At 36.5% G+C, this 15,976-nt stretch overlaps 1 protein-coding gene across 3 annotated transcripts in view; it reads left to right on the forward strand.

Annotated features, from left to right (window-relative positions):
- Positions 1-343: 343 nt before the first annotated feature.
- The window catches only part of LOC117924228 (protease 2-like), a 60,325-nt gene continuing 44,692 nt past the window's right edge, over positions 344-15,976 (forward strand). For all 3 annotated transcript variants that reach the window (XM_034842816.1, XM_034842814.1, XM_034842817.1), the window contains exons 1-4: positions 344-734; positions 1,931-2,214; positions 2,323-2,517; positions 7,409-7,755. In XM_034842816.1, coding sequence (XP_034698707.1) covers positions 392-734; positions 1,931-2,214; positions 2,323-2,517; positions 7,409-7,755 — 1,169 coding nt within the window. In that variant the 5' untranslated portion in view covers positions 344-391. The remainder of the gene's footprint in view (positions 735-1,930; positions 2,215-2,322; positions 2,518-7,408; positions 7,756-15,976) is intronic.

The following is a 15,976-nucleotide window of genomic DNA, read 5'->3' on the forward strand; positions in this document are numbered from 1 at the left end:
TGATCAATTTCTTGATTTGTCCATGCATGCCTCCAAAGGACAACGACTCCCGGAAATGCCGGAAAAGAGAATTCTCTCTTATCCAATTGTATTGTGACTTGATAAGAAAATTGTAGAGTAAATGCTCTCATAGTCATTGCATTTCTCAAAGCGAGTAAGGGGTGACAAACCAAAATCATGCTAGAAATTAACCATTGGACATTTGGTATGGTTTGCCGCTGATCAATACTTAATTGCTTAAAAATACATGTAAAAGTTAACTCCTTAACTCCTTATCCCAAGTGCTGAGTCAGACCTCGGAAAATCCCACCTATTTATTGGGTGAGAACTCTCCAATCCGCTGTTCAAGTGAAGCAACCGACACAAAATTTAAATATTACCAACAACAAACATGGAAGAAGCCCTGAGGAGTCTGAGGCCGCGGCATCATTGTGTGGGCCCGGCCGTTTACTTCCCACTGGCACTGCTCCTCTCCGCTCATCGCTTTCTCCCCACAACTCTCTCCGCTCCTTCCTCTAAACGCAGCGTTTCATCCTCCTCCCCCGCCATGGCCACTGCCAAGGCTCAGCCTCTTCCTCCTCCTCCGGTGGCCAACAAGGTGAAGCACGAAATGGAGATGTTCGGCGACGTCAGGATCGACAACTACTACTGGCTTCGCGACGATTCTCGTTCCGATCCCCAAGTTCTTTCCTACCTTCGGGATGAGAACGCCTACACTGATCTCCTCATGTCCGGTACATTTCTACTGTCATATTATACAAATATTTGAAAAATTAAATTCCCATGCGAAAAAACTAATCCTAGGTGACACTCAGGAATTCCAAACACACCCAGAAGGAAACACCTCTACCCTTCCATTTCAAAAAGACTAGTAGAAAGACTTAACTCTTCGAGTTCAGCCAAACCAATTTATCTTCCATCTCCCTTCTAATGGACTGCTTATACAACCTCCCAAAGGAGGCTTCCACCTTCTCTAACTCCCAATCATCAAACTATCTAAAAGTGGTCATCTGAGAGTGGTCATCTAAGAGGCTTGAACATGAGATTTTTAGGAAACAAAGCGCCGATAGCATGTTAGACAACTAGTTTGCTTAAAAGGATAAGCTTTTACAAAATAGGCCAATTCTGCATACTAAGCCACCACAACCGTCATATTGTTGCATTCTACTTAAGGTATTGTGTGATTGTTAGATTGGTTACAATAATTCGCTAAATTCCAAGGTCTCAATGCAATATAGTTGACACTTAGTGGGTGTTTGGTAAAACTTAATACTTATTGGTTAATGACTTGAGTTGACTTTATGTTAAATTATTTTTAAGTTATTAGCTTAAAACTTCTTACTTATCTTTTACTTTAAGTATTAAGGTTGTTAAAGTTAACATAAAATTTATCTTAAATCATCAAATTGAATATGTACCCTCATTAATTTTAACACATTTATTTCATTGATTTTAAATCATATTTATTTTCACTAATTTTAAGCAATAAATTTATTTATTAACATTCATATTTAACATATTGTAGATATATAGAATAACCATAAAATATTTATTGTTAAAACTAAGTTATGGGTGTTGAATCATAATTCTAAAATATACTCTCATTAGCGTGGGAAATGAGATAAAAATGATTTGAGATTAAGAATAAGTTAATTATTTGGACTTAATACTTAAAGTTAAAAATAAATTTAAATTGTAATATTAAGTTTGTTTACCAAACATGTTTAATCTATTTAATGACTTAAATTAAGTTATTAAGTCATTAAGTTGATTTACCAGATACCCTCTTAGTATGCTCGAAAGGACTTGATGGTAATTATTGAGTTATAAAAATGTTATCTATCCTTTTTTCTTTTATAGGAAACCATATTGTTTCTCTTTGTTGTTCTTTGCAACTTGACAAATTTTAAATGTATTAAAACTCTTGTAGGCACCAAACACTTAGAAAATCAGATTTATGCTGAAATAAGAGGACGAATCAAGGAGGATGATATATCTGTACCTTTACGCAAGGGGCCTTACTATTACTATGAGAGGAATTTAGAGGGAAAGGAGTATGTTCAATATTGTAGGCGCCTTGTGCCCAATGTTGAGGTTCCACCTTCTGTGTATGAGACTATGCCAACTGGACCTAGTGCTCCTCCTGAGCATGTTATCCTTGATGTGAATATCAAGGCTCAAGAGCATGCATATTATAGCATTGACGCTTTTAAGGTAAGAAAGCCTCTTATTTTCCTTATTTGGAGTTCAAATCCTTTGGTTTTTCCTTTCTGGTAATGTGCTCCTCCTTAATGTTTATGTACATATTCATTTTGTCTTCAGATCAGTCCAAATAGTAAGTTGGTAGCATATGCAGAAGACACTAAAGGTGATGAGATCTATACTGTTTATGTCATTGATGCTGAGACTAGAGCTCCTGTAGGGAAGCCTATAGTAGGTGTAACACCATATCTTGAATGGGTTGGTGATGAAGCTTTACTTTATATCACAATGGATGAGACTCTTCGGCCAGACAAGGTATGATTATTGTAGTTGGTGTTATTTATATATGCTGAATCCAATTGCTTTATAAGGGAACCTCACTCACCATCTCCCTTCTTTTTCATTATTCGTCAAATGTATGTTTGGCTTATAAAGTAGGCCCTTGCTTCCTTTTCCACCTAATGCCCATAATTGGTCAAGATGCGACCTCCAGTTGAGGTGTGTGATTTTATCGCTGCTGCCTTCCCCTTAGGGAGGTATTGGGTTCCATTTGTGTGGTGTTACTGCATCCACATCTTCTCCAGGCAGTGATGAATATCATGCTCAAATCAACTGGTGGAACAAATATTGAGAATTTAATTCCTATCTACAAAATGGTGTTATGAGTCTTATGACATAATTAAAACATTATATGGATCTGGAGGTTGATTTGTCTTCCTCTTGAAGGGTTGCAGTTCAAACAGTTGTATGGGTTCCTTCCTCTCTCCAGAGACCTCAAACTTAACTCTAATTGTGATTCCTTTGGTAACCAAAGATGGATTTTAGAGACCACAGAGGTGGAAGAGGCTTTTTGAAGCCTGCTGGTTTTGGATGGGCTATGAAAATTTCCAACTTCACTGGAAGGTTTCAAAGGCTTTATTTTTATGGGGATTCTAAGCTCATGGGAAAAGGCATTCCATTAGAAATCTAGATGTGCTAATAAGAATGCCAAAAAACATAATGCCTCCTTGATTGTCATCTTAGTTTGTTTGGCTTGTTCATTGTTGTTGGGCATTGTTACCCCCTGTGCCTTTTAGACATGTATATTCTCTCTTTCTGCGTCTTTGCATTGCAATGTCAGAAGGATCCCTCATCCTTCCATCTTTACATGCATTGATGTTAGCATTGGCCTCGTTTCCTTAATGAATTCATCCCACCAAGTTTATGAATCAAGCTATTTTATGTACTTTTTTTCATGCTATAGTTTATTTTTCACTTGTGCCTTGTGGTTCTTTGGCCTAAGTTCTCCCTTCAATATACAGCCCGTGTTCTTGGGACCTTCTTGATCTAGCGGAAGTATAAAGGAAGGAAGATCATTGTTGTCCATCCCAAAATCATAGAATCCTCTAAGAGCTCCTTGAATCCACAAGGAAAAGAGAGAAAATCCTTTGGATATTTTAGTTGATTCAAGAAGCATGAAAATTTTTGTTTTACACTACTGTGCCAATTGGTAGGCTCAACCTGATTGATAAACAATCTATAAGGACCTAATATTGACTGCTTAAAACCTTAAAAGCACTAAAAAAGAAAACAAAAGTAAGCAATTCCATTTTTTATATGCAAGTAGAGGATACATAGAGCAATGGCTAATGAAAAAAGGGGCACACACTATGTATACAGGGGATTCTTGTCATACATTAGTCTCATCCATTTCAAGAAAACTTGTCCCTAAGCTGATTTTCGGGAATTGGAATCTTTCTCTGTAGCTTAAATAGACACTCTTGAAATATATTAGTTTTTTTTTTATTTTATTATTTCCAAATATGTTCCCTTCATATTTGGAACCTAAAAATAAAACCCGAGTTTCCTTAAAAGTTTTCTTGATTGAGAGGAGGTGGTGATGAGCTTCATATTTTACATCCACAAGTGTATCGTTAAAGATAATGGAAGGATGTTTTAGTTTTGAAGATTTTTAGAAGGGGCTGGCTATTTTTTGGTTAACTGATGGGACCAATATTCAACAAAAATAATTTAGTAATTTTAGTATTCATTGTTTTAGTTGGGGTTTGTTTTAGGTGTTATTGCTTTCCCTAGGTGTGATTGCCTCGGAACCTTAGTGTGATTGCCAACTTTTCATTTATTTATTTTCTTTTCTTTCACTTAAGTTCAGTTGCTTAGAAAACCTTAGATATGATTGCCAAGGATCTATTTTACTTTTCTTTCCTTTTTTTTTTTTTAATAAATCTCTCATCTCATTATGCCAAAAAAAAAAAAAAAAAAAATGGTGTTGAAATTTTTTTGGTCTTAGTTTGATATCAAAGCCTACATATAGCTCTATAACAGATTGAAGCGGTTGGAGTTTTAGGGAAAAATCGATTGTTTGACAGCATGATGATGGACGGCAATGATTCCTTAATGAAGTTGGGTATCATTTCCTTTATGCACTAGACTCAAGTTTTTCCAAGCTAGGGAGAACAATGGGGAGCAATATTGAGAAAAAATAGTTAAGTAATTTTAGTATTTCATAGTTTTCGTTGGAATTTCTTTTTTATTTTATTAGAATTGGTTTTAGTAGTTTATCCTCTAGTCAAATTTCTACTTGTTTTAAATTATGGAAAATTTTATTACGGAATTATAATTGCTGAAAGTTATAAATACTGCAATTAAGTGTTGGATTTAATTTATTCTTTGATTAAAAACAAAAAAAAACTTTAGTTCTGAAAACTGTTTATTTTACAAATTTGTCTTTAGAGTTAGAGACATGACTTGAAAAATGTCATATTATAAACTTGTATATAACCCATTTAAAATAATCTTTAAATAGAGTAAGGAACATGACTTGAAAAATACCATATTATAAACTTGTATATAATCCATTTGAAATAACTTTTTAATATTGGGTTATTTAATATAATATTAAGTTTATTCATAGTCCATTATATAACTATTTAAGATATTTTTGTTTTTTGGCAAAAAACCATATTACTTCTTAATAAAAAGTGCTTCATTGTTTTAGTTGGGAGTTTTGTTTTGTTTTACTAGAATTGGTTTTAGTAGTTCACCTCTTAGTCAAATTTCTATTTGTTTTGATTAGAAAAAAGGAATCATATTAATACTAGGAAATAGAATCTCAATCTTATCAGGAAAAGGAGTTCCATGAGTCTATATAAATGTCTTTCAATTTTAATGAATAGGAAATACTGAGAATTTATTCGCTCTGTAGCTTTGTAAAGGTGTGATTGCCTTCCCTAAGTGTGAATCATGTGATTACTTAGGAACCTTGGTATGATTACAAATGATCTATTTTTTTCCCTTTTGTTTTCACCTAAGTGCGATTGCTTAGGAGACCTTAGTTGTGGTTGCCTAGGAACCTTGATGTGATTTCTAAAGATCTATGCCACTTGCCCTTTAGGTTATGGAAAGTTTAGCATTCCTTTGCCCCATCCAAGGTTTATTTTGCCCCCTTGTGGCTCTTTAAAACCTGTCTAGGAAACCCCTTGATGAGTCAAGGAAAGATTTTTATCCATGTGGTGTTTTGTAGCTAAGATAAGGTTTTGACCAATGATATCCTCCTCCATTATGCACCATGCTCCTTTTTATTATTATTTTTTAATTTGTTTATTGTTAGGAACAATTAATTCATTGAATTGAATTGCACAAATATATGGAATAGTGAAGAATGGGACGATACATTGACTCATTGCAATCTAGGCACATAACAAACTGATCAGGACAAAAGGCCTTACCAAGTCTCCTCAACTACAACATACCATTGATCTTAAAATTTGGAGGGGCTTTGGCATTCTTGATGAACTTGGCCAAGGGGAAAAAATGTGACGATCTCGACAAAAGAGATGATAGTGAAAAGAATAAACTGAATACATCTCCAGTGGAGTTTGACAGCCAATTCCTCTCATCAGGAAAAGAGGTAGATAGATACACTGGAATTGAGGAAGATAAAAGCATGGAAAGCTCATCAATCTCTGTGTCTGTTAAATTACTACGAAAGTTAAAGTTCCATGTGACTGAAGGATGCTGCCTTGTCTAGCTAAACAATCTTTGTTCAGATGACAGAATTACCTTTGTAGGAAGGTGGAAAAAGAAAGTTTGGAAATCCCCCTTTGAGCTTGATTTGTTGCTTTTGGAAGGAATAAAATCAAAGAATTTTTTTAAGAATGAATCTGGAAGAGATAAGTACGAAATACTTTTTGCCAAAGGACTCTTTTTTTAGGTCCGTTTCTCTTATCGATTTTTCTTTCTTTCTTGCTCTTGGTTCTGTGTATACAACTTGCTCAACCACTCCTTGCTTTGGATTCTTAATTTTCCATTGTCTTTTTGAATAGGCTTTTCTGCAACTTTTAAATTTGAATTTGAGTAGACAATGTGAATCTGACCCTCATCATGGTCATCATCTTCTTGGTCGTAAGTTCCTCTATCTTGTGGAATGTTAATTCTCATTTTTTCCCTGAACTTGATCTTTTGGAGCTTCTTTAACATCTAAATTATTTCAAATAGTTGGCTTCATATCCACTATTTTCTTGTTTTATTCTTTTGGTTGTTCAAACCATAATTTATCAGCAGGATTCCTCATCCAATTTTGATTCTATGCAAAAAATTTGTTTATGATCATATGCTAAAAATTTCAGATCTTTAATTCCTTCATCAGCTTTTACATGAACTTAACTAGGTTTTACCTCATTAAGATAACTGCAACAATAGATGCTAATTCCATACTCAATATTGTATATGCAAATCTTACTTTCTGCGCTTAAATCTTTATGTTCCCAGAAAAATAGCTATCAACGGGGGCAGTATCCTCATAATCCTTAAGATTATTGTCAATCTTAAAAAAAAAAAAAGAATAAAGGAACTTACTAAAAATGAAAATAACAAAATTGGGAATATATCTTCCAATTGTCTTGATCTAGCAAGTTGTGTTACCCTGCATCCTGCTCCTTTTTATTTTTTATTTGTTGAGTTATTTTTTGAGATGCATTTACTTGTAAAAATATGGTTACTGTCATAGATAAAGCAATGTGTTAGTTCCAAATAGTAGAATATATATTTTTTCTTTAGCCTTTGTCCTATTGGTTGGCTTATTGCCATGCACCCAAGAGGTCATGCATCCAAGTTCATTTACTCACAGAAAAGGAAAATAATATCTCATTCTTTTGCTGTTTGTTCTGGATAGCCTACAGTGCTAATGGTGTGCTTTTATTTTTTATAGGTGTGGCTACACAAGTTGGAAACAGATCAGTCAAGTGATTCCTGTCTTTATCATGAAAAGGATAATATGTTTTCTGTTGATCTTGAAGCTTCTGAAAGCAAGAAATTTGTGTTTGTTGGATCTGAAAGTAAAACTACAAGGTTCATCTTCTATCTTGATGTTTCAAAGCCAGAAGGAGGACTCATGGTTTTGACACCCCGTTTAGATGGCATTGACACATCAGCCAGCCATCGTGGGAATCATTTTTTTATTAAGCGCAGAAGTGATGAGTTTTTTAATTCGGAAGTACTCGCTTGTCCACTGAATAATATATCTGAAACCACAGTTCTTCTTCCACATAGAGAAAGGTAATAATGAATTTTAGACATTTCTGCTATTAGGTTATGACATTATTTAAATGCTTAGGTTGCATGTGGTCTTTAATTTTTGTTAGAGGCTGAAGCCTCTCTTGTTGAAATTTATCTATCCAAGTGTCAATATATGCACTAAGTTTTACTATCAACATAGTGGATAGAAGATTCTCTTTAGCTATGATACTTGGTACAAGCATTCTCCTCTAGGATTTTTATGCTATTATTTCCTCTAGGGAGGCTAAAATGAGGGAGGTATGTGTTAGCAGCAATAGGGAGGTATCTTGGAATATGATTTTGATTAGCATTTGAATAACAGGGAGTTAGAGGCAGTTGATTCTTTGTTGAGAGGTTCATATAAGGTGGGGCCAAGGGGAGTTCTTTGGCTTGGAAAATACAGCGAATCGGACATTATTGAAGTCTTTTTTATTAAATCCTAGTAGAAGGCAATGAAGGCACCTAGTAGAAGGCATTGGAAAATACAATGTTCATATTCTTCATGTTCAGGAAAACGAACGGCCCAAATAGGAAACAGATCTCATATACTGGTTAATGGTAAAGGGGATATTTGGGTAAATTCAAATATCACCCTTAACTCAGTTTTGCATGTACCAAATATGTCCTACAATCTTTTGTCTATTATTAAGTTGACGAAGTGTCAAAATTGTTTAGTAACCTTCTATCTAAGTTACTGCATCTTCTAGGATCTTACCATAGCGAAGACGATTGGCAGCGTTGTGGAGAAAGAGGGCCTGTACTTCTTAGATTCTAAATGAAAAAAGACCTCAAGCCCATCAAGTTAGGGGCAGTTCCAGCAAAGAGAAAGAGGTTTGGTTATGTCATTAAAGATTGGTCATCCAAGTTTCTTTGCTTTGAGAGTTTTGTATCCAAATTTATTTAAAAATTTGGATGTTTCTGTTATTAAATGCAAACCTTGTGAATTGGCTAAAAGTCACCTTTGAGAAATAATAGATATGAATGTCCTTTTACTATTATTCACACTGATGTTTGGGGACCCTCTAAGGTTGCAACACTTTTAGGAGCTTGGTGGTTTATCGGTTTTATTGATGATTACATGCAGGTGATGTGTGTTTATTTACTTAAGCAAAAAATATGATGCATTGGAGGTTTTCTAATGATTTTTTGATATAGCAAAAAAGTTAGAGAGAAAAAGGATAGAACACGTCTAATCCAAGAGAGTCTAGAATCCACCAAAGAAACTCTCCTCCTCCAAGTCACCAAGTAGCCCCACACAAAGGTGCAACAACCTAAAGTTGATCTTCGGTCATCTATGGAGCTTGCCCAATCAGCTTCCGTGAACCCTTCAATGCCTCTTGTTTCATTTTTCCTGAAGTATAATCCTTTCCCAGGAGATCCTTTAAGATACTTCAGAATTCTATACACGGATTCCATATGCTCTTCGTAAGGAGCATGCGTATATTGACTCACAACGCTTACTGCAAAAGCGATGTCTGACCTAGTGTGGGAAAGATAAATTAGCTTCCCTACTAGGCATCGATATCTTTTGGTGTCAACAGGTGTGCTTTCTTTTTGTTCTCCAATCTTTTTTACTGGATCCATTGGAGTGTCCACAGGTTTACATCCTAGCATTCTGGTTTCTTTCAAAAGATTTAGAATATTTTTTCTTTGGGAAACTGATATTTCACTTTTGTTCCTTGCCACTTCCATCCCTAGAAAGTAACGTAGAGGTCCTAGATCTTTAGTTTCAAACTCAGCAATCAACTTCTCTTTTAATTGTTCCATCTCCATTGGATCATTCCTAGTCACTATAATGTCATCCTCATAGACAATGAGAATAGTGACCTTACCATCATTATGACGATAAAACAAGGTATGATCGGATTGAGCCTCTGTATATCCATGCATCATGATGGTCTTGGTAAATCTCTCGAACCATGCACAGGGCGACTGTTTCCATAGAGAGATTTTCTAAGCTTGCAGACTTTCCCTTCCTTCCTTCCATGATCGAATTCAGGAGGTAATTCCATGTACACTTCTTCTTCTAGGTCTCCATTCAAAAAGGCATTTTTAATGTCTAGTTGTTGAAGTTGCCAATCCAGATTTGTAGCAAGGGACAAAAGAACTCTTACGGTATTAAGTTTGGCAACTGGGGCAAACATTTCTTGATAATCAATACCATAAGTTTGAGTGAATCCCTTAGCTACTAGCCTCGTCTTGTACCTTTCAATGGACCCATCTGACTTATATTTTACAGCAAACACCCATTTGCATCCAACATGCATCTTTCCTTTGGGCTTGTCCACTAAATCCCAGGTTTGGTTTTTTCCAGGGCTTTCATTTCCTCCATTACAGCTTCTCTCCATTGAGGATCTTGTAGAGCCTCATGAATATGTTTCAGAACTTCTTCTCCTGAAAGTTTGGAAATAAACACTTGAAATCGAGGTGAGAGATGATTATATGACACAAAATTGGATATTGGGTGTTGAGTACATGATCAAACTCCTTTTCTCATGGCTATAGGCAAATCAAGGTCGCTTACCTTAGGAATGACAATTGGTTCTGATTCTTGACAGCACTGTTGGTCCATTTTGGTCTCTACTATTCTCGACTTACTCCTCCTTGAATAGACACGAAATTCTGGTTGCTGCAGTGAATCTCCCCCTGGCCTTGAATCTGTTTTTGTTGTTGACACCCCAGGTCGAGCTGGGTTAGGTTGTTCTGGTTTGTCAGTTTCAAACACTGGCTTGTTAAGGAGGTGTTCTGGCTGTTCAGGTGGGTGAGAAGGCTGGTTTAATAGCTGTTCTGGTGACACAACTGGGTTAGGCAGCAAATTTGGTGGTTGTTTTGGCATAGAAGGTTGGTTTAATAGCTGTTCTGGTGAGATAGCTGGGTTAGGAAACAAGTTTGATGGCTGTTTTGGCAATGGGCTCAGCAATGTTAATTCCCAAAAATTCTCTTTACCTACATTCTCCCCCCTGAAGTGACTTTTGGGAGAAATAAGGTTGGTTCTCAAAAAATGTAACATCCATAGGGACAAAGTATTTTCGTTTTTCAAGAGAGTAACAACGATACCCTTTTTGTGTGGTTGAGTAACCAAGGAAGACACAGACTAATGCGCTAGGATCCAATTTGGTTCGATTCTGGTCAGGAACATGAACAAAGTCTTTACGGCCAAAAACCTTAAGGGGAAGTTGGTTAATGGACCGAGTTTGTGGATAGAATTGAAGGAAGTTGTTTAAGGGTGTTTGGTAATTGAGAACTCAGGTAGGCATACGATTTATAAGATAATAGGCTGTAAGAATAGAGTCCCCTCAAAATTGCTTTGGTACGTTTGTGGTAAACATAATGGATTGGGCTACTTCCAATAAATGTCTATTCTTTCGCTCAGCCACTCCATTTTGTTGAGGTGTACCTACATGAATGTTGATGCATAATCCTTTTTTCTAACAAATAATTCCCTAGAATGGTGTTAAAATACTTGTCCCCATTATCCATTCGTAAGACTTGGATTTTAGCATCAAATAGGTTTTGAATCATTTGACAAAAGTTTTCGAATGTTGGTTTTGCCTCATTTTTTTTCTTTCAAGAGATATAGCCATGTAGTGCGTATGTGATCATCAATAAACGTGATAAACCACCTTTTCCCAGTTAGACTTGATAGACATGAGAGACCCCATATGTCACTATGTATCATTGCAAAAGGTTTCGATGCTTTGTAGTTAAGAAGGATAATTGGAGCGTTGATGTTTGGCAAATTGACAAATATCACACTGAAAGACATCTTTATTATTGAAAAGAGAAGGAAACAAATATTGAAAATATTGAAAATTAGGATGGCCTAACCTAAAGTGCCGCAACATTATTTTTTGTTGCTTAGTACTAGAGGAAGATTCACAACCAGCTGTTAGAGCTTGTCCATCCTTGATATTGTCTTCCTTGAAGTAGTAGAGCCCTCCATATTCCTCAGCACTGCCAATCCTCTTCCCTGAGGTCATATCCTGAAATTCACAATGATTAGGCAAGAAATAGGCAGCACAATTCAAATATTTCGTAAGTTTGCTAATAGACAGCAAGTTACATGATAGTTTTGGGACATGAAGAACATTGAAAAGGGTTATATGTGGCCTTAAATTGTTAGTACCAGTCCCTACAACAGTAGCAAGGGATCCATTTGCAATTTTGACTTTAATGTGCCCACAACCTGGAGTACAAGTAGAAAAAGACCTTGCACAACTGTCATATGGTCTGTTTCCCTGAATCTATGATCCAAGGGTTGAATTTTTCTGTTGTTCCACTCAAAGCAGTCTGAAATGTACCTTTCTGGGCTAGGAATGATGAGTTAATTAGGTTCTGGGATGTATTAGTGCCTGATTGTGCTGGTACTGAGGCTGAGGATGGTGTTAACAATTTGTAGAGCTGCTCTAACTGCTCCTTGTTTAAGGAAATATTGACAAAATTCTCTCCTGGCTGCTGTTCAGTATCTGAGGTGGTCTGATATCCCTTGGGTTCCCTCCTAGTGCCTCTGTTATCTCTGAAATTCGGTGGCTTGCCATTCAACTTTCAGCAGTTTTCATGACTGTGATTGGATCTCTGATAGTGATCACACCAAAGGTTGCTGTTTCTTCTGTTGTTGCGCGTATCTTCATGGAGACTGTCATTTTTACAGGCTGCTAGGGCGGAGTTATCAGCAGTAGTATTGCCAGCAACAATAGGAGTTTTTACCCCACCAAGCATCACACGTTTGTGTGTCTCCTCTCTCCTCACCTCTGCGAAGATTTCTTCAATAACTAGAAGTGGCTTTATTCCAAGAAGTCGACCACGAATCTCATCCAGTTCCTGTTGAGCCCTGCTAAGAAGTCATAAATCCTTTCCTTATTAATCTGAGCTCTGTATCTTTCACAATCTGCTGTACAGCTCCAATTGCAGTCATCAGCTAAGTCCAACTCTTGCCATATTTTATTGAGTGATGTGAAGTACGTAGACACATCTGAATCTCCCTGATTTAAATTTCTGGCCATATTCCGTAACTAAAAAACCTGAGCTGAATTTTCTAAGTCAGAATATGCAAGATTTAGAGAATCCCAGATTTTTTTTTGCAGTAGGATAACAAAGATAATTGCTTTGTACTTCATCAGTCATGGAGTTTACCAACCAAGACATCACAATCGAGTTGTTGGCGTCCCATATGAGGTAAGTTGGATCTGTTTTTGCTGGTTCAATAATGGTGCCATTCAGGTACCCTAGCTTACCGCGGCCTCGAACCACCATTAGCACTGCTCTTGACCGTTGTAAAAAAATTTTCCCATTCAATTTTTTCGTTGTAATTTGTAGCAGAGCATTTTATGAGGTTAAGACAGTGAGCAATTGTAGGAGGTGTCTGAGAAGTGTTGGACGGCTCCTCTGAGACACTAGCCCTGCTTGCTCCAGCCATGGTTGTTTTGACCATCGTTTTTTCTCAACTAGAAGTCGGTTGGCTTTGATTCCATGTGACCGATCAGGAGAAAAAACTAGCATTCACCGAATTCTTATTGAAAATAAAACAAAGTTACAAACTATAATTTATACATAGCAGGACATGAAATAAGCCTTAATTCTAGGAAAATAAAATCGTATCTCCTAATAAAAAAAGTCAAATAACAGCCAAATAATTGCTGATTATTTGGCTACTGATTTAAAACAAAATCTGTCCATAATTAGAATGATTTGATTTTATTCAAATTATCTTCCAACATATCTTAGGTCATATTTGACAACTAATGGAATTGTTAATGAATCCACTTGCCTAAATGCATCAGAACAAAATTGCTAGAAATGTGCCAAAATTGCATTGGGGAGATGTTGTGTTAATTGCATCCTATCTCATCAATAGGATGCCTACTCAAGTTCTTGAGAATAAGAATTCCTTGGAAACTCTAAAAAATTATTTTCCACCAATTACTTCCTGTAGTTCAATTCCCTCAAAGGCATTTGGTTGTAATGTCTTTATGCATATTCCAGATAGAAGTCAAGCAAAATTGTGTCATAAATCCAATAATTGTATTTTTTTTTTTTTTGGGGATATTCACCGCCACAGGATGGTTAAAAATGTTATCACCCCCAATCAAGGAAGGTGTTCATTTCCATGGATGTAAGTTTTTTTAAATCATAGTCCTATTATTCGAAGGTGATCTTCAAGTGGAGAGTTTAGGCATTAAAGATCAAGTGGTTACTCCTCTTCCGACTTAAGGGGATGTGCTTGATGATTCTCTCTTTTGTGGTGAGGAGGAGCTAGGTCAATTTTGACAAACCTGAGTGGTCTACAGACCATGAGAAGCCACTGCAACAGCAACCTTAATTGTTGGTTTAGAGACCCAAGAAGGGAGCTGCTCAAGAAATAGGCCAAAACCCCACTCTAAATGGCCAATTGTCAACCCTTGAGGTAACTTCTTCTCCACTTACTAAATCTAGTCCTTCTAGCTCTAGTTCTCCACCTATTGACTCTAAAAATCAAGTTGAGTCTGACCTTGACATTCCTATAGCAATCTTGGAAGGAGTTAAAGAATGCACAAAACATCTAATAGCCTGGTTTTTGTCTTATCAAAACCCCTACTCTAAATATAAGACCTTGATAGCTAGCTTGTCATTCAAGATTATTCCTAAAGACATAGAAGATGCCTTGAAGAATTCGAGATGGAGGGAAGCCATCAATGTAGAAATGAAGGCACTAAGAAAGAATGCCACTTGGGAGGTGGTGAGCTTACTAAAAGAAAAGTGACCTCTAGGTTGCAATGGGTATTTATCATCAAATATCAGTCAAATGGTATAGTAGAGAGATACAAGGCACAACTGTTTGCTAAGGGATATATCCAAAGCTATGGCATAGATTATCAGGAGACGTTTGCCTTAGTGATAAAGATGAATTCTATCCAAGTTCTAGCTTCTCTTACAAGATTGGCCTCTTCAATAGTTCAACGTGAAAAATGCTTTCCTTCACGGGAGCTTGAAAGTAGTATACATGAAAGCTTCTTTGGCTTCAAGAGATATTTTGGAGATGGTGAAGTGTGCAAATTGAAGAAGTCATTCCATAGGCTCAAATAGTGACTTAGGGCATGGTTTTAGAGATTTAGTAAGTCTCTTACTCAGTTTGGATACTCGTAGAGTCAAGGGGATCACACTCTCTTTATCAAAAGGTCACATATTGGTAAAATTACTACTTTAATCATCCGTGTTTGTGAAGAAACTTGTGAATTGAAACTAGATTGGTAGATAAATTTGGCACATGTAGAACATTTTTTAAAACAAGGTTCTAATTTATACCTACATCCCCTCAACCAGCAACTATAACCAATGTTCCGTCAGCAATAACAATTTTCTTATTACTAGGACAAGGACTATAAGAGACAAACCCATGAGAAGATTAGGTCATATGATCCGAAGCACCCGAAATCCATTACCACCATGTTCCTTTTGAGATCCACGCATTAAGTGCATAGGGTTGAGAATTACTTGAAAAGGCCAAGGAACAAGTACCACTTGTAGGTTTCTCTAAATGTCCCTAGAAAATATTTCAGCTTCTTGATCTCTTCTCTATTAGACCCTTTGTCTCCTTTTGTCTTTACCATTGCAATGAATGTCCTAAGTAGGATAGTGACAAGGGCGGAGGAAAGTGGTTTAATTAAGGGTTTCACTGTTGGTAGGTATAAGACTATAGTGTCCTTGTTACAATTCGCAGATGACACCATTTTCTTCTTAAAAGCCTCACCAGAGCTTTTGCAAAACCTTAAGCTAATCCTTGTGGTATTCGACTAGTTATCAAGGTTGAAAACAAATTTAGAGAAGAGCACTTTGTTTGGTATTAATGTTAACCAAGAATCGTTAGTCAGGCTGGCCACAATGCTTGATTGTAAAGACTCAAAGTGACCTTTATCTTATTTGGGTTTGTCTTTTGGAGGGAATCCAAAGACAATTGGATTTTAGGATCCAGTGATAGATGGAATCTCAAGGAGGCTGGTTGGCTGGAAAAATGCCTTTTTGTCTTTGGGTGGGAGGATAACCTTAATCCAGTCATGTTTGTCCCACATTCCTAGCTATTTTCTCTCTCTTTAAGATCCCAACTTTGATAGCTTCAAAGATTGAAAAATTGCAAAGGGACTTCCTTTGGTCTAGGATTGGGGATGGCAAGAGAGATTGTCTTATTAGTTGGGAAATGGTGTGTAGGCCAAAGAAGATGAGAGGTCTGGGGTTAGGGAAGAACTCG

Source organism: Vitis riparia, chromosome 10 (assembly GCF_004353265.1).
Source record: "Vitis riparia cultivar Riparia Gloire de Montpellier isolate 1030 chromosome 10, EGFV_Vit.rip_1.0, whole genome shotgun sequence".
NCBI classification, from domain to species: Eukaryota; Viridiplantae; Streptophyta; class Magnoliopsida; order Vitales; family Vitaceae; genus Vitis; species Vitis riparia.